The 27,047-nt window shown below is 42.4% G+C and overlaps 1 protein-coding gene across 6 annotated transcripts in view; it reads right to left on the bottom strand.

Moving 5' to 3' along the window:
* The window catches only part of GTDC1 (glycosyltransferase like domain containing 1), a 465,360-nt gene that overhangs the window by 117,150 nt on the left and 321,163 nt on the right, over nucleotides 1–27,047 (bottom strand). For 4 of the 6 annotated variants that reach the window (XM_073634225.1, XM_073634224.1, XM_073634230.1 and 1 more), the window contains exons 8-9: nucleotides 17,137–17,207; nucleotides 6,096–6,187 (exon numbers count right to left, since the gene is read on the bottom strand). In XM_073634225.1, coding sequence (XP_073490326.1) covers nucleotides 6,096–6,187; nucleotides 17,137–17,207 — 163 coding nt within the window. The remainder of the gene's footprint in view (nucleotides 1–6,095; nucleotides 6,188–17,136; nucleotides 17,208–27,047) is intronic. The other 2 variants (XM_073634226.1, XM_073634229.1) reach the window with 1 other exon arrangement.

Below are 27,047 nucleotides of genomic sequence, written 5' to 3'. Positions count from 1 at the left end.
TCAGCGCGACTTTGCAAGGCGACTTCGACGCGACTTCAGCGCGACTTTAAGCAGCTTACAACGCGACTTCAAGTCGCCTCCAGGACAGGCGACTTTGGCTGTGGCCAATCACAGAATAATCAGCTCTCTGGGAGGGAGGGGTTTGCCTCCTAATTTCTTTTCCTGTAAAGTTGCTTCAATATAGACGGAGATCCGACTTGGAGGCGACTTCCATTGAATTCTATGGGTACAGGTCGCCTAGAAGTCGGATTGAAGTAGTACAGGAACCCTTTCTGAAGTCGGAGCGACTTCAGTAGTGTAAATTAAGACGCTCTCATTTACTATAATGCAAATGTCAAAGTAAAGCGGCTTGGGGCGACTTGAGGGCTTACAAATCGGATCCCAAGTCGTTGTAGTGTGAACCGACCCTTAAAGTTCTTAGAGCGTTACATGGGCTTTCTGGTCATGTGATCACTGTGATTGGCTGTGATTAGAAACCTTGCCCACCAGTTCCTGATTGCATACATTGACAGGGAGCTGTTGGTGACAGTGGAACCAAATGAGTGTGCTCCCAGCATAAACAAGGGATGCTGGCTGTACACATATATGTGGTAGCTCGGCCTTTAACCGCTTAACCATTTCAACACGGGAAGATTTGGCTGCTGAATGACCAGGCCATTTTTTTGCGATACGGCACTGCATCACTTTAACAAATGCGCGGTCGTGCGACTTTGTACCCAAACAAAATTGGCGTCCTTTTTTTCCCACAAATAGCTTTCTTTTGGTGGTATTTGATCACCTCTGTGGTTTTTATTTTTTGCGCTATAAACAAAAACAGAGCGACAATTTTGAAAAAAACATAATATTTTTTACTTTTTGCTATAATAAATATCCCCCAAAAATATATAAAAAAAACATTTTTTTCCCTCTGTTTAGGTCGATATGTATTCTTCTGCATATTTTTGGTAAAAAAAAAAAAAATCGCAATAAGCATATATTGATTTGTGCTAAATTTATAGCGTCTACAAAATAGGGGATCGTTTTATAGCATTTTTATTAAATTTTTTTTTTTTTTTTACTAGTAATGGCGGCGATCTGCGTTTTTCATCTGGACTGCAACATTATGGCGGACACATGGAACACTTTTGACACATTTTTGGGACCATTGGCATTTATACAGCGATCAGTGCTATAAAAATGCACTGATTACTGTAAAAATGTCACTGGCAGGGAAGGAGTTAACACTAGGGGGCGATCGAGGGGTTAATTGTGTTCCCTAGTGTGTGTTCTAACTGAAGGGGGGAGTGGACTGTGTAGGGGAAATGACAGATCGCTGTTCATACTCTGTATGAACAGACGATCTGTCTCTTCTCCCCTCAGAGAACCGAAAACTGTGTGTTTACACAAACAGATCCTGGTTCTCTGTGTGCCAGTAGCGATCACGGGAGCCGGGCACGCCCATCGGCTCTGGGGGAAGAGCAGCCGGCCTGCGCACCCCTAGTGGCCACAGGGCGAAGCGACATAACATAACGTTGTTTCGCCCAGCCACGCCATTCTGCCGCGGTGCAACAGCGGTGGCTGGTCGGCAAGCGTTTAAGGACCGCCCCACATACATATACTGCGGCAGGGCGGCCCTTTAGCCCAAAATCACATACCTACCGCTGGAGCCCCGCTCCTACTGTGATTGGACACAGTGGGAGCCAATCAGCGGGTCCATCATAGCCGCTGGGAACTCAATGATCATTCGTAGAGAGGCAGAACAGCCAGTCTGCCTATGTAAACAAGGCAGACCGCTGTTATGCCAGAAAGGAACATGGATCTCTTTTCCTTTAGTCAAAGCACTCCCCCTACAGTTAGAAAGCACACACAGCGAACACAGTTACATTTTTGATCACCCCCTGATGTTAACCACATCCCTGCCAGTGTCATTTATACAGTGTCAGTGCATTTCTTTAGCACTGATCACTGTACTGGTGTCACTGGTCCCCAAAAAGTGTCACTTAGTGTCAGATTTGTCTGCCGCAATGTCGCAGTCCTGCTAAAAATCGATGATCGCCGCCATTACTAGTAAAAGAAAAAAAAAGTCCATAAATCTATCCCATAGTTTGCAGACAATATAACTTTTGCGCAAACCAATCAATATACGCTTACTGGGATTTTTTTTACCAAAAATATGTAGCAGAATACATATTGGCCTAAGTTGATGAAGAAATTCGATTCAAATTTTTTTTATTGTGAATGTTTTATAGTGGAAAGTAAAAAATATTGTTTTTTTTTTTCAAAATTGTTGGTCAAAAAATAAAGAAAACGCAGAGGTGATCAAATACCACCAAAAGAAAGATCTATTTGTGGGGAAAAAGGACATCAAACTTAATTGGGTACAGTGTTGCACGACTGCGCAATTGGCTGGTAAAATAACGCAGTGCCGTATCGCAAAAAAAAAATGGCCTGGTCAGGAAGGGGGGTAAGACCTTCAGGAGCTGAAGTGGTTAAAGCAGCATTAAACACAAAAGCAAACAGTAGGAGGAGGAGGGGTTTTCTCAGCTAAACACACCCTCCTGCCTGCATGCCTGAGATAAGGGCAGATGGATTCCAGGATGTAAATGCTACATGAATCATCTGCTCTTACTCAAGATGGCCACGGCCAGAACTGCTAGGGGGGGGTGTTTTTTCAAAGTGATTTCTCAACAAAATAAAGCATGGAGACATGGACTCCACTCATCCGTGAGTTTTCTCTGATTATTAAAAATATAATATGTTTTTAGTTTGCAGTGCTCAGATACAATTTAGTTCCCGTTTAATGCCAAAGGGAAGTATGTGGAAGCATTGTGTGGGGTTTTAATGCTGGGCTGTCACATACATGTATACAGCCAGAGCTGCTCTTTTATGGGAGAGCCCTTCCAGCACAATGACCGTCACCAACATCTCTTAGTCACTATCGGGAGTCTGGGAACAGGCTCCTGAACATGTGATCATTGTGACAGCCAATCGCAGTGATCACATCATTAGGAAGACCACCTCCACATCCCTGCCTTAATAACCTATTAAAGTGATTGTAAACGATCACCTTGTAAAACAACCCATTCAGTTTAAAATAGAAAGGAAAGGAAAAACATTTTTGTATAGATATAGAAACCCATTATAAATACCTTTTTTCCCTTTTTTTATAAGTGATCACATTCCCTCTGTTCTCAGCTGCATAAGAGCTGGGAGGAGGAGAAGCAGCAGCACACTGAGCTTCCCAGTGAATGGCTTAGCAGTGGGAGCGTGTCAGGACAAGTCTGATCATTGGAGTAGAGTAGGCTGAGTTCCCGGCATAGCTAGAACTGACCACGGTGTGTTCTCCTGCTTAGTGTGGTCAGTTTTTTTAGCCCAGGGATTTCACACAAATGAAGCAATACAAAGAGATCAGGATACTTTCTCATACAAGTACATGGTACAGCAGCCGCATATCAGGAATATGAAGTGTTGGGGTAACAAACGCTTTAAAGGACTGACTCCAGCCAGGCGAAATGAGTCAATAATCTAAAAAATGAATACAAACCTGCCTTATTATCAGGGGCGGCCTGTCCATTAAGGACGCACGGGCTTTGCCCCCCCCATCCATCATCGCCTCCTCTATCCATGTGTCCGGCCCCTTTCAGGACGTGTGATGTGTTTTTTTAAAGCACCTGATTAGAGCCAGTGGCTCTAATAGGCTTCAAAATAGGGTGGGCTTGGGGCGCAGAGAATGCGCTCACAGCCCACCCAGGTGTGTTACAATAGCGAATGAATATTCGCTATTGTAACACTGATTCTTCTCCTGACCAATCAGGAAGCGAGTTTTGACACTCGTCACCCGATTGGATGAAAGGACAGGCGATCCTATTGGATGCCTAGGAGGAGGGGAGGAGCCACACGCTGGAAGTCGCTGATGGAGGAGAGGACACGGAGCTGCTGCACGGTGCCAGCCACCCGCGTAGATGGAGTAAGTGCCAGACCGACCGGCAAACAGCAGGAGGGAGTGGAAGGGAGGTGGTTGTTAGCCGTCCCCCCCCCCCCCAAAAAAAAAACAGCCGCCACTAATTATTATCTGTCTTTTATAACTACCAGAGTTCAGCTTTAAAGAATATGTAAACATGATATGTGCCTGCTGTACCACGTACTTGTATGAAAAAGTATCCTGTTCTCTTTGTATTGCTTCCTTTATGTGCAATCCCTGGTGCTCCTGCCATTTCATCTGCTTTCCCATCAAAAACTGACTACACTAGGCATAAGAGCACAGCGTGGTCAGTTTTCTAGCTTTGCTGAGAACTCAACCTGCTCTTCTCCAATAATTAGACTTGTCCTGACAACTCCACCCCCCACAGCTATTCACTGGGACGACCATTGTGCTGCTGTTTCCCCTCCCCTAGCTCTTATGCAGTTGAGAACAGAGATTATGTTATCACTTATTAAGAAGGGGAATAAGTGCTTATAATGTTTTTTTTTTTTAATCTTTACACAAATGTTTTGCCTTTCATTTCTATTTTACACTGAATGGGTTGTTTTACAAGGTGAAGGTTCACATCTACTTTGTTCTCCTGTTATCCATGGAAAACGGAAGCACATTTTAGAAAGGTTTTGCATTTAAAACTCACTTTTCTGCTGTAAAAGCTTCCACCCTTCCAGCCAGGGAAACCCCTAGATATGATAACTCTTTAGTATAGACCCCACACTGTCCTCCATGGATCTGTTAGTGTATAAAATGCTGGAACACACACGCTGCAGCAGAGTGAGTGGAACACCATAAGGCCTGAGGGTTCCACACATCATAAACCTGCCTTGGCTTCTGGGTGGGTTTGCCTTTTTTTTTTTTTTTTCCATCGCAGGTTAAAAACTGCCTTCAATTCTACTGACTTGCAAAGCAACGCGCAGCCTCGGAACTGTGCAGTCAGCATTTTAAACTATTACAAGCTACCTCCTGAACCATTGCCAAGTTAATAGACAATGAAAGATAATGAGCTTGAAATTGGGTGTTAAATTGCATTTTTTTTTTTTTTTTTGGTTCCTATCTCTATTTTTCCCCCCATGCTTTAACCGTTTCCTACAGATGCACCATGTCATTTTGCATTCGGGCACACATCATCAAAATATCTGTGAAACCAAAAAAATCCTCCTTTTCCACCACCTCTGTCCTTGTTTCCCACAGCACAGGCGGGGTTAAATCTCTCTTGCCTTGTCATGACAGCTGTAATAAGGAAAATGTGTTTGGTTTAATCTAAAACACTGTTGTTAAGACAAAGGCTATGAACGTCAAAGATCACATTTTGTTTCGATCCTAGTGAACGTAAAAAAAAATAAAAAAATAAGTTAAAATAAAAAAAGTCATTTTTTTCTTTAACAATTAAAAAAAAAAAAAGGAAAAAAGAAAAAAAATTTTTTGAATATTATAATAAAGGTATAAAAAAAAATGAAAAAAGTAAAACAAATATATATATAAAATATATATTTTTTTATGTTATGAAAAAAAATGCTATCCAGTACAGCTGCCTGAAAATAAATGTTTAAATTACTAGAGCCTTCTAACGTTGAAGGGCATCAAAGGACACAAGAATTCTAATTCCCGCGGTAATGTCTATAGATAATAACATAAAAATATTCCACACCTGATAACAATCACCTGCTTTTTTCTCTCTCTCTTTTTTTTATGCTTAAAGAATATCCTAATAGTCATGTGAGCTTATCTTCATTAGTCTAATTGTAAGGGATCCCTTTCAACTTTCCCTTAAAGCTAATGAGCTGCATTAATCCAGGTTCATTTTTATAAGCCTCGTGGGTCCAAAAGTACAGGACAGTCATTTTCAGAAAAGCAATAAATTAAAAAGGAAGCAGGGGCGCCTTAAGTGCAAGTCTAGCATCAGACCTATGGTAATACTACTGCCGTGTAGTTTAATTAATCCTTGTTAGCATAACAACTAATATCCTGAAATAACATACTGCTTTTCAAAGTAAGTATACTAATTATGCGGCCTCTCTCTTTTATTCAATTTTTTTTTTTTTTTACTTGGCAATTTATTTGTCATTACATTTTTTTTTTTTTTTTTAATTTGTTGTTTTATTTCCATACATCTTTAAAAGATGTTTAGAGGCAGTACCTGAAACCGATGTCTCCGTACAAGATGGGGCCTTTTGCAGAAATTCTGTAGCTTTTTTGAGAGCTGTTCAGGTGTCGAATACAGATATTCTGCTGCAGGAAAAAACAGATACATATTTAATGAAACAAAAACCTCAAAGCACACACTCGATATTAGTCACTTTACTAATTAAAAATGCATATTGCTCTGTGCCGTCTCGTGTTTTACATTATTTAAGCCTGATTTTCCAAGCTTACCTTTCGCTCACGATGATGTTCAATGTTAAATAAGAGAGTACTCGTTCTGTTTAGACATCTCCTTGGGGGTGATTAAAATGCATTATTCTAATGTAACACAATGTAAGGGGGAGAGATACTTTAGTCAAAGTGGAGAGCAGCAAAACTACTACAAGTTGTTCTTTTGTTTTTATTTTATTCGTACAATGACCTTATCGCTGGATTTCACTACTCGGGAATTTGTTTCTACAATCTGCAAGTCCACACTTACCAGGGCTATTGTATATGCATCAAATTAAAATAAAGTTGCGCTGGTTAATAGTTGATAATCCTTAAATTGGTGACATATAAGAATTCATGGGTAACATGTGAAAAATGAATAATATACTCCTAGAAATTACAAAATAATGCAATTGGTGCAAGTGTCACTAATAAGTCCTTGACGGATAAAGAACCAAATCAATAGTCCATGTGTTAAAAGTAGTACATCTATATGTTCCTCCACAGTGACACTCGAACAAAACAGAAAAAGTGAAAAGATAAATTAAATAGTGCTTCCACCTCTGCACACACTGCCGCTTACCAGATATAAATGATCCCCTATTACGGGAGATCAAATGCGCTTGTGGCTTGTTAAATTAAAAATTAAAAAAATATTTTTTTTTTTAATTTTTCATTTTATAGAGATATTTAGCATGGTCATTTTTATTATCAATTTTACAGGCAGTTCAGCCACTTAGGTCCATGATTATGGAGAACTTAAGCTGTAGAGGTGGATATTTGCCCGGTCCTGAGATGGCGTATTTAAAACTGGCAATATGGATAGTCTAAGCCGTAGGATGTGGGCCATTGCCCTGCTCCAATATGGCGGATGTGAATTATATGAGAGTCGGAGCTCAGAACAGGGCGGAACTTTGTGTTATGCAGATTATTTAAGGCGGTGAGCCAGCACGCCACCCGTGCCCCAGGAAGACGTCAGGTGTGATGAAACGTGTAGGGAGAATTATTTATCTTCCCATGGGGATCCGTTGAATACATTTATTTGGGTATAAGGATATCCATTGATGAAGACGCTGAGTTTATTGGCGCACAGCAGAGAGACCCGAGGGGGGGCGGTAACAAGCCACAAGCGCATTTGATCTCCCGTAATAGGGGGTCATTTAAAGCTGGTAAGCGGCAGTGTGTGCAGAGGTGGAGGCACTATTCCATTTATCTTTTCACTTTTTCTGAGGTGTTTTGTTCGAGTGTCACTGTGGAGGAACATATAGATGTACTACTTTTAATACATGGACTATTGATTTGGTTCTTTATCCGTCAAGGACTTACTAGTGACATTTGCACCAATTGCATCATTTTGTAATTTCTAGGAGTATATTATTCATTTTTCACATGTTACCCATGGATTCTTATATGTCACAAATTTAAGGATTATCAACTATTAACCAGTGCAACTTTATTTTAATTTGAAACTGTATTGTGTATGTCTTACATGCAGTTTCAGCAGAGTTTTTGATTTATTTTCATAAGAGTTTAAATCAATTATTGTTGTATAGATAGCGTAGTATTTTCATTTTGCTATATTGTGTATGCGTGTCTTTAATTTTCTGCATATTACATTTTATGTGGATTTAAAGACATTTTAGAAAACAGAACAAATAATAAACACAAAGAAATTAACACTTGAATGTGATCAATTGGAAAGATCCAAAACATCAGCTAATCAATATAAATGCACAAAAAGATAACACAAAAAAGGAACTATTTAGAGGTAAACTCTGAGAGTGCAACTGCAAATACACTGTATATTAGACAAAGAGAAATAAAAGGTAGGAATTACTATGACTGCTCGAGATTATAATATGAAATATGTTTCCTAAAATTATTGTGATATATCTTTGCTTTGAGTTTGGCATGCGTTCACTTGTGCTGAACATGTGTGCAACAAAGTGGGCACAGACTGGGAACTCCCTTTATAGACTAAGCTGTTCACACCTGAGCGGCTTATCATACGATTTAAAAGGTCAAATCGCATGACAAGTCGCACCCTGTTGTCGGTAATGGCACTGTTTAAACGATGCAACGTTTGCGTGCCGTGTCCATTTGAAAAAGTAGTTCTTGTACTACTTTTGGCCATTTCAAAGGCGACTTGCATAGACATCTGAGCTCGAAGCTGCACAGATGCCCTCCAAGCAGGCATGTACTGGCCATTGGGACTAGCGGGAGTTTCCCGGTGGGCCGATGGCTCAGTGGGCCAGTCAGGCACAGTCCTGGAGCCGCTCCGTACTGACAGTGAGTGATCGTGATTTCACTCTTGTCATCAAGGAGCAGCTGCCTACACTTGCTGGAGAGATGATTAGGCTTTCTGCTCCCTCCAGCCTGCAGGGGGAGATAGACAGCCGGCAGATTTCCCTTCCTCTCTCCCCTTATCACTTGTCACTTATCACATGACTGGAGAGAGGAACGAGAAGCTGCCTTCAGAACTGTGAGTACACATGGGAGAGGGGGGGACACTCTGATGTAAGGGTGTGCTGATGGGGACACTTTGATGTAAGGGGGTGCTGATGGAGACACTTTGATGTAAGAGGGTGCTAATGGGGACACTCAAAATTAAAGTGGGCCGGTCTGGTTGAATTCCAGGGCCACATTTGTGTCCCAGTCCAGCCCTGCCTCCAAGTCGCACCTGAAGTGGCTCTCAAATCAAGCGATTTCAGATAAAGTCGCACGATTTCAAAGCCGCATTCAATGTGACCGAGGGCTAAGAGTTTGTTCAAACCAGCTTGTTAAAACATGTATATGCTTGGGTGTGTTGTGTAAGTGGCAGTGATGGGCGGTGATATGCATTGTTATGACACATTGTACTGTTTACTGTTTTTTTTTTTTTTTTTTTTTACTTTACTGAGGTTTCACAAAATGACACTAAGACCCCTTTCACACTGGAGCGTTTTCAGGCGCTATAGCGTTAAAAATAGCGCCTGCAAACCGCCCTAAAACAGCTGCTCCATTCACTCCAGTGTGAAAGCCCGAGGGCTTTCACATTGGAGCGGTGCGCTGGCAGCCAGCAGCTTCTTTGGAGTGTTGAAGGAGCGGTGAACTCACCGCTCCTCCACCGCTGCTCCCCATTGAAATCAGTGGGGCAGCACTGCGATACCGCCGGCAAAACGCTGCTCTGACGGCATTTTGAGGGCGGATTTAACCTCTTTTCGGCCGCTATCGGGTCGTTAAAACCGCCCCGCTATCGGCCGAATAGTGCCGCTAAAATGAAGGTAAAGCGGCACTAAAAATAGCGCTGCTTTACCGCTGACGCCGGTGGCGGCACAGTGTGAAAGGGGTCTTAAATTGTTACTAAACCCAGGACCCTGCATTCACTATATTTGGTCTCCCACAGTACACAGAACATGGAAATGCAATTATTTTACTAAATATAACCTGCTAAATACCTTTTCCCATCAGCAGTATATAGCAGTCTTGTAATTTATTTCAATGTGTGGTTGAGCACTGGTTAAAGCTTGTAGGAGGAGTTTTCATTCTCCTATGACTGTCCTATGAGGCTGCATGACCCCTGACCCTCTGTCTGGACAGTGCTGATTGGCCCTGTGCTGATCACATGCACCCTCCCAAAAAAAAAAAAAAAAAACTAACAATACACACCAAACTGAGCATGCGCAGAGTGACCCCAAGGCTCTATTCCATCAGTACATGGATTGGGGACTGTGAAAGAAGGAGGATCAGAGAAGACAGGATCAAACAACCTTTTTACACAATGTGGAGGATTAACCCCTTAGATACCACAGTGAGTATAAACAAGCATGCTTTACTGCACATACAGACTGATTTTACTCTTGTGGGTTTGTTAACACTTTAATTCATGTCTATGCACAAATATGCTGCAGTGACATGTGGTGCTGTGTGTTGGGTGTAGATATACTGCATTTTCATACAGCGCACTGAATCGCATGCCAATTATAGTGTAAACAGGGCACAGAGAAAAAAAATGTTTTCTCTGTGCCCTTAATTTGAGGAGGAGATTCACTAAAACTGGTGCACTCAGAATCTGGTGCAGCTGTGCATATTAATTAATCAGCTTCTTCAATCAAGCTTTGACAATAAAACCTGGACCTGGTTTCTATGCAGAGCTGCACCATGCAGTTTTAGTAAATAACCCCCGTAGTGTATACAAGCCCTCAGACATGTACATGCATAACATATGCTAGTATGCATTACAGTGTAATAATGAAGACTGAAACACGGGAGTTGCCATTGTTAATGTTTTCAAAAAAGTCAGTCTCTGGAGGTGTCATGCTGATCCTTAAACTTCTATCTTGCCTGAATTCTCCAGTTTAATGACTCATTAGATCATGAAGCCGGTAAGGGGGATGTCAGCCCTGGATATTACCCCTTTAAAAGCAAGTCAGCAATGGTAGTTTCTATATTTAAAATGTTTGTATTTACAAAAAGGTAACCAATCATATGCTGTTTTTTTTTTTTTTCATGTACTCCTACCAAATATTAAAAATAATGTATTAAAGTATTTAGGGTAACAGAACTGTCTGTAAGCAAAGAATTGGAAAATTGATCTCCACATGGCCTTTTTTAGTTTCCTTTAGGCAATGATTTCCTGACTTTATACCAGGGTTAGATGGAACCCTAGGATTCCTCCAGAAGTTGCTAGAGGTTCCTTGAGCCATGAGCAGTTTCTGCCTCCAAGATAAGTTGCTACTGACACTACTGATTTTTTTTTTACCTATCTGTGAAGGGGTAAGGCCAGCCATGCAGATTCAAAGCGGTAACGGGAAGGCTGAATGTACCAAGTTGATCGTTCGATCAACTTGGGTCTAACCAGCCTGCTGAATTCTCTTGCAATTATAGATTGTTACAGCAGCTGTTAGCGATAATCACTGTCTTCTCCCGGCAGAGACAGCTTTCTCCGCCCACCCTGCCGGGAGCAGACGATTTCTCAGCAGGAGGGATGCCCCTGCCAGCACTATCTGTGTTGATGGAGAAATCGCGCAAATTTGCACCATGTATGACCTGCTTAATTCTTCCCAATGAAATAAAGGCAGGAATTAGGAAGGTGAGGAGCTTTTTTCCCACTGACCATCACACTAATGTCTCATTCGTTGTAGATATAGTAATTATTAGCAGGGGTTCCCTGAGACCAGAACATCATTTCAAGGGTTTCTCTGTGTTAAAATGTTTTTACCGTATATACTCGAGTAAAAGCTGAGTTTTTCAGCACATTTTTTGTGCTGAAAAAGCCCCCCTCGGCTTATACTTGAATCTCCCTACCTCACTGTGTCCATCTGCAGCCTCATGCGCCTGATCTCCCGGAGCTGTGACGTACAGTCTAGTCAGCGGCCGTCCAGTGTAACAAAGCCCCACCTCCTCCTCATCCGTGATAGGCGGAACACCGACTCACTGCTGGGAAACTGAATCAGTGTTCCGTCACGGACGAGGACGAGGAGGAGGTGGGGATTTGTTACACTGGACGGGTGCCGACTAGACTGACTGCATGTCACAGCGCCGGTGTTCTGGAGATCAAGGTACATGAGGCTGCAGATGGACACAGTGAGTAGTATATTTGTACTACTATATTAAATAAACTCTTTCACCTTTCTTATTTTGCTAGATAAATAAATAGTGTGACAATGTCTTGTGAATGTCAAATGTCAAAGTGAAGCTGAAGTTAATGTGGTTTCTAGAGCTCTTGCAAAATTGTGTGTACAAATGGGACTATCATGAATGGTTGTGGATCCTGGATCCTCCATATATTCTGACCTTTGGGTGGATGTGTTTTTGGAGTGTGCACACATGCAGCTACAGCTGACCACCTAGTACAGGGAAACATAAGGGACAAGTGTCTGGAAAGCACAGAATACTGGACTGAAGCATGCTGGGAAATGGGCAGAGTGAGGCTGCAGATGGGCATTGTTTACCCAGTAGCTGCTGCATTTCCCACCCTAGGCTTATACTCGAGTCAATACGTTTTCCCAGTTTTTTGTGGTAAAATTAGGTGCCTCAGCTTATATTCGGGTCGACCTATACTCGAGTATATATAGTAGTTTGAATGGGCCCTTTATAAGCTCCAATGCATGAAAAATGCACATGCACTTTTGGATTACTGTCATACATGGGTAGCCGTAAGCTGAAGTGCAAATGTGTTGATTAACACCATTAGAATGCATGTGCTCCTACTATGGAGGCTCTCATAAATTTACAGAGTTAGGACTGCAGATAATATTGAGGTGCCGTGGAGTGGCTCTGTAGCTTACGCACGTATTTGCAAATGTGTGCAAACTAAAACCCTGTTTTTAACATACATTGTTATGCCGCGTACACATGGTCGGAATTTCCAACAAATGTTCGATGGGAGCTTGTTGTCGGAAATTCCAACCGTGTGTAGGCTCCATCGGACATTTTCTGTCGGAATTTCCGACAAACAAAATTTGAGGTCTGGATCTCAAGTTTTCCGACAACAAAATCCGTTGTCGGAAATTCCGACCGTGTGTACACAATTCCGATGCACAAAATTCCAATCAAGCAGAAGTGCCGCACTGGCTATTGAACTTCAATTTTCTGGGCTTGTCGTACGTCACTGCGTTCTTGACGTTCAGAATTTCCGACAAGATTTGTGTGACTGTGTGTATGCAAGACAAGTTTGAGCCAACATCCGTCAGAACAAAAACATGGATTTTGTTGTCGGAATGTGCGATTGTGTGTACGTGGCATTAGACAGGAGAATTTGGTTGGTTGCAGGCTGGCTGGTAAGTGGAGCTGGGAATTTTCTTTGGTTTTGTTTGACATGCGTCGCCCTTCCATGTGCTCCTTCCTGTGAAGGCCAGTTATAGGTAGGGGCAGTGGCCAGCTGTTTGTGCTAACACCATATATGTGCATTACGTTGCCATTCAAATTTAATGGCAATGCACAGCAATGCACAGCAATTAACAGCGCTTTGTGATGTGTGGCAGTAAGAGGCTTTGAAACACACTCATTTAGGTCCCAATCACACCACATGCTTTGGGCTGTACTGGGCCTGAGAAGAACAACGCAGGTCCAACGCAATGAAAAGCTGAAATGCAATTTTTCCTATAGGCCAAGTTCTCAAAAATATTCTTCTCTGTTGTGCGCTGGGTGAAAATGGAACATGCTGCATTAAAACTGAGCGCGATGTGTTGAAATGCGTCACAGTGTGCTGTATGGTGCAGTTATAGAGCAAGAGGAATTTGCTATTTCTAATCATGCTTATTTCAACAGTCCGTAGATGATGTACTATTTTGTGAAGTAAAAGATTTACCATATTGTTAACATAGTAATGAAAAAATTAGTACAGGTGTCCAGCTCTAGTTTCTAGAATCGCTACAGCAACGCTACTGTCATAATAGATTATGACCAGCTTTCATGTGAGAAATCACACAAGTAAATTCAGTTGATAGAAGGTGAATAAAGTCCCAGGAGGTACAGGAGTGATGATCCTATGATAGTAAAACAATAGTGCACCTCACACCAAAGTCCATGCGCCATGCTCCCCTTCGGGGTTCACACTCACCTGAGAGATGAACACATCAGGCATTGATATGTATGGGCAAACGTCAGCCTCAGTATCATGGAAAGGGTCACACTTTATCCTGCGATATCCACCGATACTCGGATAGAAGAGAATTTCCAATAGCGTGATATTGTTTCAACTCACGTTTATCCAAATGTTCAATCAATACATCCCATCCATTTCCATCAACGCGTTTTGTCATCACAACTCCCTCTAAGGGCGTGATGACAAAACGCGTCACAAGTGACCTTAGGGCGTCCGGAAATTACCTGTGCATTCCATGAACAGGAAGTGATGAACTAGGAAGTAAGCGGTGGACGCTACCTTCCTATGCTGTGAGTCTCTGGCTACCTGAGTCGAGCTGAACGCAGACTGTTTTAAAAGTTTACCTCATATGCACTTTTTTGATGGAAATGGATGGGATGTATTGATTGAACATTTGAATAAATGTGAGTTAAAACAATATCACACTATTGGAAATTTTCTTCTATCCGAGTATATCGCAGGATAAAGTGTGACCCTTTCCATGATACTGAGGCTGACGGTTGCCCATACATATCAATGCCTGATGTGTTCATCTCTCTGGTGAGTGTGAACCCTAAAGGGGAGCGTGGCGCACGGACCTTGGTGTGAGGTGCACTATTGTTTTACTATCATAGGATCATCACTCCTGTACCTTCTGGGACTTTATAGACCTTCTATCAACTGAATTTATTTATGTGATTTCTCACATGAAAGCTGGTCATAATCTATTATGACAGTAGCGCTGCTGTAGTGATTCTAAAAACTAGAGCTGGACTCTACGTACTAATTTTTTTATTACTATTTTAACAATATTGTTATGCATGGCATTTAAGCGGCTGCTGATGTGATTTTATTAATAACGTTGATATGTACTTCAGTTTATTTGTGATTGTATTATATTATTTCAGATACTTGATACTTGCATAGCGCTGAGATCGTGGAAATAGGTCTGGGTTTCACTGTATTTTACAAAAGATTTACCATGTCACATATTTTTATGAAAATATATAAAACCGTATTCAGCACATGCAAGTTTTATAAACGTCCCACTATATACTGTAAATATGGCCTAAAAGGATGTCTGCAATCTGAAGATCTCTTTCTGAATTATACATACAGTATCTCACAAAAGTGAGTACACCCCTCACATTTTTGTAAATATTTTATTATATCTTTTCATGTGACAACACTGAAGAAACGACTCTTTGCTACAATGTAAAGTAGTGAGTGTACAGCTTGTATAACAGTGTAAATTTGCTGTCCCCTCAAAATAACTCAACACACAGCCATTAATTGTCTAAACCTCTGGCAACTAAACTGAATACACCTCTAAGTGAAAATGTCCAAATTGGGCCTAAAGTGTCAATATTTTGTGTGGCCACCATTATTTTCCAGCACTGCCTTAACCCTCTTGGGCATGGAGTTCACCAGAGCTTCACAGGTTGCCACTGGAGTCCTCTTCCAATCCTCCATGACGACATCACGGAGCTGGTGAATGTTAGAGACCTTGCGCTCCTCCACCTTCCATTCAAGGATGCCTCACAGATGCTCAATAGGGCTTAGGTCTGGAGACATGTTTGGCCAGTCCTTCACCTTTACCCTCAGCTTCTTTAGCAAGGCAGTGGTCGTCTTAGAGGTGTGTTTGGAGTCGTTATCATGTTGGAATACTGCCCCGTGGCCCAGTGTCCAAAGGGAGGGGATCATGCTCTGCTTCAGTATGTCATAGTACATGTGGCATTCATGGTTCCCTCAATGAACTGTAGCTCCCCAATGCCGGCAGCACTCATGCAGCCCCAGACCATGACACTCCCATCACCATGCTTGACTGTAGGCAAGACACACACGCCACACACGCTTGACACCATCTGAACCAAATAACTTGATCTTGGTCTCATCAGACCAAAGGACATGGTTCCAGTAATCCATGTCCTTTGTCTTTTTATCTTCAGCAAACTGTTTGTGGGCTTTCTTGTGCATCATCTTTAGAAGAGGCTTCCATCTGGGATGACAGCCATGCAGAACAATTTGATGCAGTGTGCAGCGTATGGTCTGAGCACTGACAGGCTAATCCCCCACCCCTTCAACCTCTGCATACGTCTATTTCCCAAAGACAACTCCTGGATATGACGCTGAGCATGTGCACTCAACTACTTTGATCGACCATGGCGAGGCCTGTTCTAAATGGAACCTGTATTTATGTAGAGCAACAACTCTTTTTCAGATCCTCAGAGAGTTTTTTGCCACGAGGTGCCAAGTTGAACTTCCAGTGACCAGTATGAGAGAGTGAGAGCGATAACACCAAATTTAAAAGCAAAGGAAGATCGCCGCTCCAGGTGAGAAGCTCCAGGCACAATGAATAGTATGAGACTCCTCACACAGGTGAAAGCCCCAGCTTGCCTGCCGTAGAAGACTGAATGAAGGAAGAAATTGGCTCAGTGATGAGTAAGCACAGTGTAGCTGTGCCAAACTAGTCCACCTATGTCCCGGCTACTGCAACTGTGGTGTGTGTAATTGTTTGCATGGAATATTCAATAAATGGACTTCAATCACATCAGTGTGCAGCCAATTTCTTCCTTCAACCAAATTTAACACACCTGCGACCTTGTAATACTAATGAGTGAGATGACACCGGGGAGGGAAAATGGCTAATTGGGCCCAATTTGGACATTTTCACTTAAGGATGTTCTCACTTTTGTTGCCAGCGGTTTAGACATTAATGGCTGTGTGTTGAGTTATTTTGAGGGGACAGAAAATTTACACTGTTATACAAGCTGTACACTCACTACTTTACATTGTAGGAAAGTGTCATTTCTTCAGTGTTGTCACATGAAAAGATATAATAAAATATTTACAAAAATGTGGGGGATGTACTCACTTTTGTGAGATACTGTATATTATGTAATATAAATATTTGCCCATATATGTGTACTTATAAACATGAATAAAATCTCATGTAGCCATCTGCAGTTGTGTGCATATTCTCAATAAGGTCCTTGTCAGCCTCCTTTGCTATATTACAGCACTCTCGTCCCACCCGAGACTAATGCAAAAGAGATATTTTAAACATTTTGCTATTGTGAGAAACAGATGGTACGGATAAACTCAGCCTAATGCATTATATCACGTATATATTTTTTTACATTAACATGTCGCTTTTGCCAAATAAACAAATGCTTTTGCATAACATTAGTTTCCATGCGATTAAATACTGCTGTAGGATTGGCGCTAGGCTGCCGTGGAAAAGATGAGACGTTCCTACCTGGGAAAATCTCGGGGTATACTAAAGACTTTGGGCACAGCGGGTAACAGCCACAGTGGACAGCTTCTAACCTGAAAATAAAAAGATATAAAGTAATTTTTGCGTCAGGTCACAATAACAGCTGCATAAAGGTACTGTATATGAACTGTAGTATTTACCAAAAAAGCTGCAATATAGTGTGTGGACGCAGCATACCTCAAAACTGCTCAAGGCACGAGAGAGATGAAAAGCGGCCTCAGCCCTTCCTCCTCCCAATAGGCCATGCCACTGACGCGTTTCGTCCTGCCCCTGGGGCAAGACACAACAGCAGCGTGGCCTATCGGGAGGAGCAGGGGCTGAGACTTCTTTTAATCTCTCTCCTACCTGGAGCAGTTTTGAGGTGTGCGGCATCCACACACAATATTTCAACTGTATTGGATGAGCATTTACACCTGCACCCTGCTTGAAGTGGGTTCACCAGAGCCATACGGCACTTGGAGCTGCACTCTACCTAGCATGTACAAAATCTACCAAAGAATTAATTGTTCTGTTTAGTTAGGATTGTGATCCAGATACAGGTGCATAACAGACATAGCTCCCAGCCTTCTGTGCAGACTACACTGTAGTTAAGGCCCACCTCCGGAAATTACACAAAAATGACTCTTGCAGTGGGCTCCCATGCACACTTCTTGGGTTAAACGCTTGTTAAATTTAGAGATAGAAGAAAAAACTGTAATAATTACCTTATTCCTTGCTCTGGCAAACTCCCTCCCTCCCTCTGAAGCCCTTTGTTTACCACACTCCTGTCGGTGGCTGCCTGCTGACCTAATGATGTCAGCATGCAGCCACCGACCAATAGTCCTGCACTGTATGTGAAGATGGCAAGAGCCCACCAACAACCCAGAGAATCAGAAATAAGAGTAAAGGAACAGAGCCAGCAATAAAGTAAGCATCATACCTTTTTCCTCATCTCCTAAAATAAAAGTGTTACTAAACCCAGGACCCTGCATTCACTATATCTGGTCTCCCACAGAACATGGAAATTATATTATTTTAGTAAACTTATACTGCTAAATAACTTTTCTCATCAGCAGTATATAGCAGTCTTGTGACTTCTAACAGTGCCTGGTTAAAGCTTGTAGAAGGAGTTTTAATTCTCCCCTGATTTTCCTATGAGGCTGCAGGACCCCTGACCCTCTGTCTGGACAGTGCTGATTGGTCCTGAGCTGATCACATGCACCCTCCCAAAAAAGAAACCTCTCTAGCAGTACACACCAAACTGAGCATGTGCAGAGTGTCCCCAAGGCTCTGTTCTAGCAAGAGATGGTTTGGGATCTGTGGAAGAAGGGGAGGATCAGAGAACACAGGATCAAACAGCCTTTTTACACAATGCAGAGAATTAACCACTTAGGTTCCACAGTGAGTATAACAAGCATGCTTTACTGCATATACAGACTGATTTTACTGTTGTGGGTTTAGTAACACTTTAATAGAATTTGAAAAAATGCTCATATGTGATAGCAGGAAAAGTAGAGGAGAGGCTTGGTCATGCAGTGGAACTATCACAGAATTGTAGTAGAGACTTAAAGTAATTGTAAACGATCACTTTGTAAAACAACCCATTCAGTTTAACAACGTAAACCATTTGTTAACCCCAAAAAATAAAATAAAGATCCTGTTCTCTTAAAGCAGGGGTCTTCAAACTATGGCCCTCCAGTTGTTCAGGAACTACAATTCCCATCATGCCTAGTCATGTCTGTGAATGTCAGAGTTTTACAATGCCTCATGGGATGTGTAGTTCCGCAACAGCTGGAGGGCCGTAGTTTGAGGATCCCTGTCTTAAAGCATGTTATACAGCACAGTGTTTGTGCTGTGTCATCTGGACCCCCCCCCCTGTATCACCTGAAATACTTGGCTGATCCTGCCTGGCTATGCTCTCCCCGCTGCAAACAGACCATGATAATCATGGCTGCTGAGCCCTGACACCGTGGTCTGTTTACGTGATTCCGTAAGCCGCAACCCGCTATCTGTCTCCTGTGACATTCTTCCCCCTCCTCCCCCCTGTCTGTCTGTCTCTGATCTACCAGTGCCCCCCCCTCCCGCTCCTTCTGCTCTCATTTCACATATTACATGCTGCCATCCTCTCTGCAGCGTTATACTAATTGTCCCTGTGTAATGTAAAAAAAAAAAACTGCAGGATTGTATCTGTGTGAGCTCCGCTCCCGCTGCTCAGCTGATTGTCTGCGGCTCGGAGCTCTGTATCTCCGCTCTCCTCCTCTCTCACCCTCCTCCCCAGCTGACGTCAGTGGGAGGGCACGGCTCCGCCCCTGCAGCTGTGAGTCGGAGAGGCAAGGCAGGAGAGAAATCAGCTGAGCGCCAGGAGCTCATACAGGTACAATCCTGCAGTTTTTTTACAGAACACAGGCACAGGGACAATTAGTATAATGCTGCAGAGAGGATGGCAGCATGTAACAAAAGTGGGTTAACAACCACTTTAAAGACCAGCCGCCACAGTTGTACTGCGGCAGGTTGGCTCTCCTGGGCAAATTGCCGTCATGGTATGTTGGCCGCTTTAAGACCACTATGGGGCGCGCGACGCCGGAGCTGATGAGCGTGGCCAGCAACCGCGATGTCTGCCGGGCCACCCGCAATCGCTCCTGAGAGAGACAGAACGGGGATATGTTAATGTAAACAGACAGATCCCTGTTCTGTCAGGGGAGGATAGACCGATCGTCTGTTCCTAGTGATTAGGAACAGCGATCGGTCTCCTCCCCCAGTCACTGTTAGAAACTAGGGCTGTTATTGATTAAAGTTTTTGTGTTCGATGAATCAATTTTTTTTTAATCAATTAATCGACTCATTTCAATTAATTATAACACACATACAGATCCAACTACTTTTAGCTGGTTTAGCACCGTTGTTATGGCAACGGCTGAAGCCAGACATAGCGGGGCATGGACATCATAAACTCAGCCTCACCGTCCCCATAATCGCAGCCTTACCGTGCCCATATTTGCAGCCTTACCATGCCCATAATGCAGTCTCACCGTGCCCATAATCTCAGACTTACCGTGCCCATAATCGCAGCCTCACCATGCCTATAATGCTGTCTCACCATGCCCATAATCGCAGCCTCACTGTAGTCAGTGCCTGGATTACACAGTCTGTGGGCATCTCCCGCTGTGTTTCTCGGAGCTGAGTGTGAAAACTTTGGCCGCGCTGTGAGAAAAGTCCCGCCCTCCTCCTAGATCAGCTCGTGTGATAGACAGAACACTGCCTTATAGGAAATATAGGAAACACGCAGGGAAGGTCTTCTTCTCTCAGAAGTGAATGCACAACCTCCATCATATGCAGTACATCCCAGCCGGCAGAATCCAGCCTGGATCCACCGTGAACATCTATCCGATGACCATGTGAGTTCCTGTGAAATACTTACCTGTGAGGTCTGACGGTCTGGATATCGTTCTACATGCCCTGGGTGGCACCATGTCTTTATGACTCCATGTCTCAGACAGGGGAGTCCACCGGATCCAGTAAGAGTTTATGCCTATCATTCCCTGATTTGATGCTGTTGTTGGTTGACGAGGTGTCCATGTACTGATCCACCCAGTCTTCTGCCTACATTTGAAACACCCTTCATTACCAGTGACTTTCTTTATGTGCACATTTGGAGACTTTGTTTTTCCCATTTTTTATGACACATGAACTCCTAATAACATTTGTTCCATTTATCACACCTGGTTTATATGTCTGTGGTTTTTGTGACCACATCACAATATTTTTTGTTTTTTATGCGCTACATTTCCTATAGAGTCTTTATTGTTGTTTGTCACACTGTATGTAGCTGCTCTTTTTGTCACCAGTTAGCGCAGTGTTTTTTGATATTTTCACTAATAAAAATGCCATAAATGTAATCCCTATTTTGTAGACGGTATAACTTTTGCGCAAACCAATTAGTATACACTTATTGCAATTTTTTATCAAAAATATGTAGACTACACATCAGCCTAAACTGATGAAGAAATTCGTTTTTTTACATTTTTTTTTTTTTGGATATTTATTATAGCAAAAAGTAAAAAATATATATTTTTTTTCAAAATTGTCAGTCTTTTTTGTTTATAGCGCAAAAAAAAAACAAAAGGTGAGAGGTGATCAAATACCACCAAAAGAAAGCTCTATTTGTGGGAAAAAAAGGACATACCTGTTTTTTAGGTACAGCATCACATGACCGCGCAATTGTCAGCTAAAGCGACGCAGTGCCGCATCACAAAAAATTTCCTGGTCATTAAGGGGGCAAATCCCTCTGGTCCTTAAGTGATTAAAATAGAAATGAAAGGCAACACATCTATGTCTGGATATAAAAAGCCCTTATAAATACCTTTTTTCACCTTTCTTATAAGTGATCACATTCCCTCTGTTCTGAGCTGCATAAGAGCTGGGAGAGGAGAAGCTTCACAGTGAAAGGCTCTGGAGAACTGACTGTGGTGTGCTCTCCCTGCTTAGTGTGGTCAGTTTTTAAAAGGAAAGCAGAGGGACTGGCAGGAACACCAGGGATTTCACACAAAGGAAGCAATACAAAGAGAACAGGATACTTTATCATTCAAGTACATGGTACAGCAGGCACATATATGAAATATGAAGTGTTAATGTAAAGAGGCTCACTGCACACTGCATGGTGCGAGATTGCATGTGATTCACTCTGCACTGCAGTGCAAATCACATACGATGCCCGTGCGATGCAATTTCAGCCTTACTGAGAGTATGGCTGAAATCGCACCGCATTCAGAATAAACTCCCACAGGAGCCTTTTTTTGGTCCGCACCAGAATCGGAACGCATGGGTGTTCACACCTATCAGATCCGATTCATGTCTGAACTGACAGTTCGCAGTGCGATATGCAAACTGAAATGGGGGTGTCATTAACATTGTATTGACACTCCCTGCAGTTCGCATATGGCAGTGTGAACTGCCGTGCGAGTTGGGTGCGATGCGGGAAACCGCAGTGGATCCGCAGGGTTCCCGCATCGCACAAGTGTGAACCGGCACTCAGACCTTTTCTAAAAATTGGACACACTAAACCCGATAAGGTATCAAACCGTAGACTAAATTAAAAAATCCAGGGCACAAATGCAAACATTTTAAAAACACACACAAAAAAGTAAAAACAATTATAAAGTAAAATTGAAGTAGTAAAAAGTAAAACCTTTTACGCCACCTACAATTGAAATTCCAATACTGGTTCTACCAAAATATTATCCAAATGTTTTATGGATTATGTCTGCGTTTAATATATATATTATAACTGAACACATAGCATATGTTTTCTTGCTGAATAAATCACACAGAGTGAGAGCTGTTTTTTTTTTTTGGGGGGGGGGGGGGATTATTTTTGGTCCTTTAAATGCAGCTCGACACATTTTTAATCGTCAAATAAACACAAGAAACAAAACACGAAAGTACAGACAGATTTTTCCCTTGATCGTTCTGCAGAAATTAGGAATGTTCATTTGCAACGTATGGCCACAAACGTTACCAACACAGATCCTCAACTGCTGCAATGCGCATAATTCCCAGCAATGCTGTTCACAGCTATTTAAATATAGTTTGTGACTGGCGTCTGTTTTTTTTTTTTTTTCCTTTTTGTGCTTATGTTGGAAAAGACGATGCTAAAATGCCGAGTGAATTAGGCTTTTTTTTTTTGTTGGTTTTGTTTGTGCATTTTTGTTTTTAAGATGCATTAAGGTGCAAAAAAAAAAAAAAAGTATTTATTTTTCTATGCAATCATGAAACTGGCTTTAAAACGCAAGATAGATATAGTTACCCCTAAAATATAATCGAGGCATACCCCGCGAGCTTTGTCTCACTACATAATGACAACAAACTGACATGTACGAAACATGTAAAAATATACTTTTATTTGTGTTGGCTAGTAAAAATGTAAAAAGAAACTCAAAACAGGTCTTTAACTGTGTTTATGTAAAATGGTTTTGAAATGCAGCCAAATGGGTTGACCATGGAAGGAATTGGGCTTTCTAAATGTTTTCCCCCCCCCTCTCCCTTCTCCTCCAAAAGTATTTGAGGTCACGCTGACTTTTTTTTTTTTGCTGCAATTCTTGCTTATTTTCAATGACACTGTGTATATACATTTGCTGCTTGTGGTTTTTGTATTTTCTTTAACTGTCAAGTGTCAAATTAAACAAGGTAAACAAGTACATCCTTCCATGATAAAGTATAGGATGTTTATTACTTTTGAATAAAACAAAATTTTGCCCCATAGTTGAAGGGTTACCCTCTGTGGTTTGGTATTAACTTGTCAAAGAGTACATACACAGAAGAATGGTTCAGTGATCTATACAAAGACTGACACATAGTGCAAGTAGTGTTGGGATAGGAAAACCCAACCATTGGAATAAACCAATCAAATGTTCCAGCTTTATTATTGGCAGAAAAAAAAGGGAGGTGTGTCTTGCTTCCTGTCTACTTTCTCCTCCTGGTGCTTCCCTGTCACCTCTCCACTATGAGCTTATGAGCTGACGTCCTTGACGGTGACATACAGAATTCTGTATATTGATGTCTAATTATACTAGAAAACAGTCAGTACCTCATCTGCAACCATATCATGTTTTTGGGAAAAAGCAGTTTCATTTAGACCCCTTTCACACAGAGGCGGTGTGGGTGGTAGCGGTAAAGCCCTGCTAGTTCTTATATCGGCGCTTTTTGGCCAGTAGCGAGGCGCCTTTAACCCTTCTAGCGGCCGAGGAAAGGGTTAAAAGCGCCTGTGTTGCGGCGCTGCCAAAGCGCTTTGCAGGGACTTCGGCAACGCTGCCCAATCATTTCAATAGGCAGGGGCGGTGCGGGAGTGGTGTATACACCCAAAGATGCTGACTGCAGGACTTTTTTTCCCGTCCTGCAAGCGCACAGGCGCAGTGTGAAAGCACTTTTACACTTTTACAAGGCTTTTACACTGGGGAGGCATGAGAGGCGTTTTACATGCGCTATTTTTAGCGCTAAAATGCCTGAAAAGCGCCCCAGTGTGAAAGGAGTCTTACAGTGGTTGTAAACCTCAGACATGAAACATGAACAAGGCATATCCCTCTATAGTGTGTACTTGTCTCAATTGAAAACACTAAGGGGGTTATTTATGAAAGGCAAATCCACTTTGCACTACAAGTTCAAACTACAAGTGCAAAGTGCACTTGAAATTGCACTGAATGTGCACTTGGAAGTGCAGTTGCTGTAAATCTGAGGGGTAGATCTGAAATGAGGGGAAGCTCTGCTGATTTTATCATCCAATCATGTGCAAGCTAAAATGCTGTTTTTTATCTTCCTTGCATATCCCCCTCGGTTCTACAGCCACTGCACTTCCAAGTGCACTTTCAGTGCAATTTCAAATGCAAAGTGGATTTGCATTTCGTAAATAACCCCCTAAGTGTAATTTCTGTCTGTTGCTTCATTCCTCTGCTATCAACATGAGTCACTTCTGACAATTTCTCATGACACCAAAACAAAAAAGGTGACAGGGGAGGGATCTCCAGCTGATAGACAGCCTAAGCTCTGCTTCTGTGAGCTATGTGAAGGGGGTGTGTTCTCTTCCCTCCAATCAGCTCTCAGAATTCTCCTCACTGAGCTCTGCAAAGTGTAACTTCAGCTCTCCGCCCACTTTTTTCTTAACTCTCAGATAAGGATGGGCTCGGGCGTGTTCGCACACTCCACGTGCAGAGCCCGCCAGGAAGTCGCCACGGCGCTGAGCTAATCACAGGCAATGAGACATTTTCACGATGTTCGGCTGCAGAGATCGGGAAATGTCTCACTGCCTGTGATTAGCGCAGCGCCATGCTGACTTCCTGGCGGGCTCTGCACGTGGAGTGTGCGAACACGCCTGAGCCCATCCTTACTCTCAGACAAGCTTTACAAATTCAGCACTTTGAATGGATGTGGAGAAGAGAAGACTGCAGACATACAGATACAACTTATGTAGGAGGATTTGTTTCATCTCTGTGTATCATCTCAGGATAGTCCCTTCACTGAGAATATAAAAGGCTTCACAACCACTTTAAGGCTTCATTCACAAGGTCATAAAAAAGGCATACCGTATACAAGTGTTTTTTAATTTACGGATCAGAACACAGCTGAATTGTTTTCAATGGAGTCATTCACACATGCTACAAAGATATATGCCTAGGATTATTCCCCCTGGAGGTAGACCAATGGCACTACGAATGAGGTTTGTTACCAAAACACATAAGCAGCTGTAACGTGCGCACTGTACCCTTTATCAATAAAGTACTTTTATCGGGAGGACGAGTTTCCAACAGTGGTGTATTTGGTTTTGTGCTGCACTAGACAAGACTAAAATCGTGCGCCCCCCCATGTAAATTTGTCCCATCCCAGCTGCGGTATACCATTCTTGTCTCAGGGTCTGATGAGGAAGCTGCAGCCGTTCACAGTGAACCGCTGTGACTTCCTCATCAGACCCTGAGACATTATTTATCCAAGTGCCACATATGTGTTCAATGGGGCAGAGGATGGGGTCAGCAGGGCAGAGGATGAGGAGGCACTGATAAATCTCAACTGATAAGTGGCACTAATAGGCAGCACTGATAGGTGGCAGTGATGGGCACTGATAGGTGGCACTGATGAGGAGGCACTGATTGGCAGCACTGATGGGCACTGATTGGCAGCACTGATGGGCACTGTTGGGGCTGCACTAATGATCAGGACACTGATGATCAGTGTAGATGTCCCCTTTCACACTGGCCAGCTCTCTCCCCTCCTCACGCTGTCACAGCGTGAGGAAAGGGATGCCCATAATTGGCAAGTGTGTTTACATCGTGATCAGCTGTGATTGGACACAGCTGATCATGTGGTAAAGAGCTGCTACTATTGGATCTTCAAAAACAAAAAGACACAGCGTTCGTGGAGTGTGCCGGGTGCGTGGTTCTGGGAGAACACCAACAGATGCCCTCCCAGAGCTGGACGACCATGCTGTAGCTGCCATTCAGCTATAGAGAGGTCACCTGCCACCCCCAGAAAATGCTGCCCAAGGAAAAAGCCTTGTTTGCCTTGTGGTAAACACGCCCTCTGGTTACCGGCTCTTCATCTTATACTCTGTAAACATGCACTACATTCAGATCCGTAACACAGAATCCCAAAATCTGTGTCTAAGAATATGCACTTTACACATATAAACAGGTTTACGCATTTGTAAGTGCCTAAATTAAGTCTAAGGCGTCATTCCCGCGGCCATAATGATGTTATTACACGTGTTTTCTAGGAGAAAAGTTCCTGTGTATAATGATCAGTAAAATACTTGCGTATAAATGCATATAAATGCATAAAGATGAGTAAAGACGTGTATGCGTACATAATGATACTTTATTTTTCCCCTTTGTTTAGATTTAATTTATGCACTTACAAATGCGTATACAGGCACTTATACACATATTCAAATAAAGCGCATTCTCTTATATGCAGATTTTTGGATCCTGTGTTACCGATCTGAAAGCAGCTCATGTTTACCCACCTGTGTGAATGGTTCCATTGAAAACAATGCAGCTGTATTCTGATACGTAATGAAAAAACATTTGTATATGTGTTTTTTTTGTTACAGCCGTGTAAATGAAGCCTGAACAAAGGGGAAAAATAAATTATCGTTATGTTCATATGTGTCTTTACGCATTTAAATGCATCAATACGCAAGGCAGGAACTTTTCTCCTAGAAAACACGTGTAATAACATCAGTAACATTTTTTTGGCCGTGTGAATGAAGCAGGCGTATGTCTCAGCAAAATAAACAAATTACATGCGTGTTTTCCCATATTTAAACTCTTTAACATTGGTGCAAGTACAGAAAAATAAAGTGATGCTGACAAAAATCCAGAGAGCTCATAACTTTTTTCCCAGTCCCTCTGCCCAAACAAGACCTGATTCTA

The sequence above is a fragment of the Aquarana catesbeiana genome, linkage group LG06, assembly GCF_042186555.1.
Source record: "Aquarana catesbeiana isolate 2022-GZ linkage group LG06, ASM4218655v1, whole genome shotgun sequence".
NCBI classification, from domain to species: domain Eukaryota; kingdom Metazoa; phylum Chordata; class Amphibia; order Anura; family Ranidae; genus Aquarana; species Aquarana catesbeiana.
This window is presented reverse-complemented; position numbering and strand designations above follow the sequence as displayed.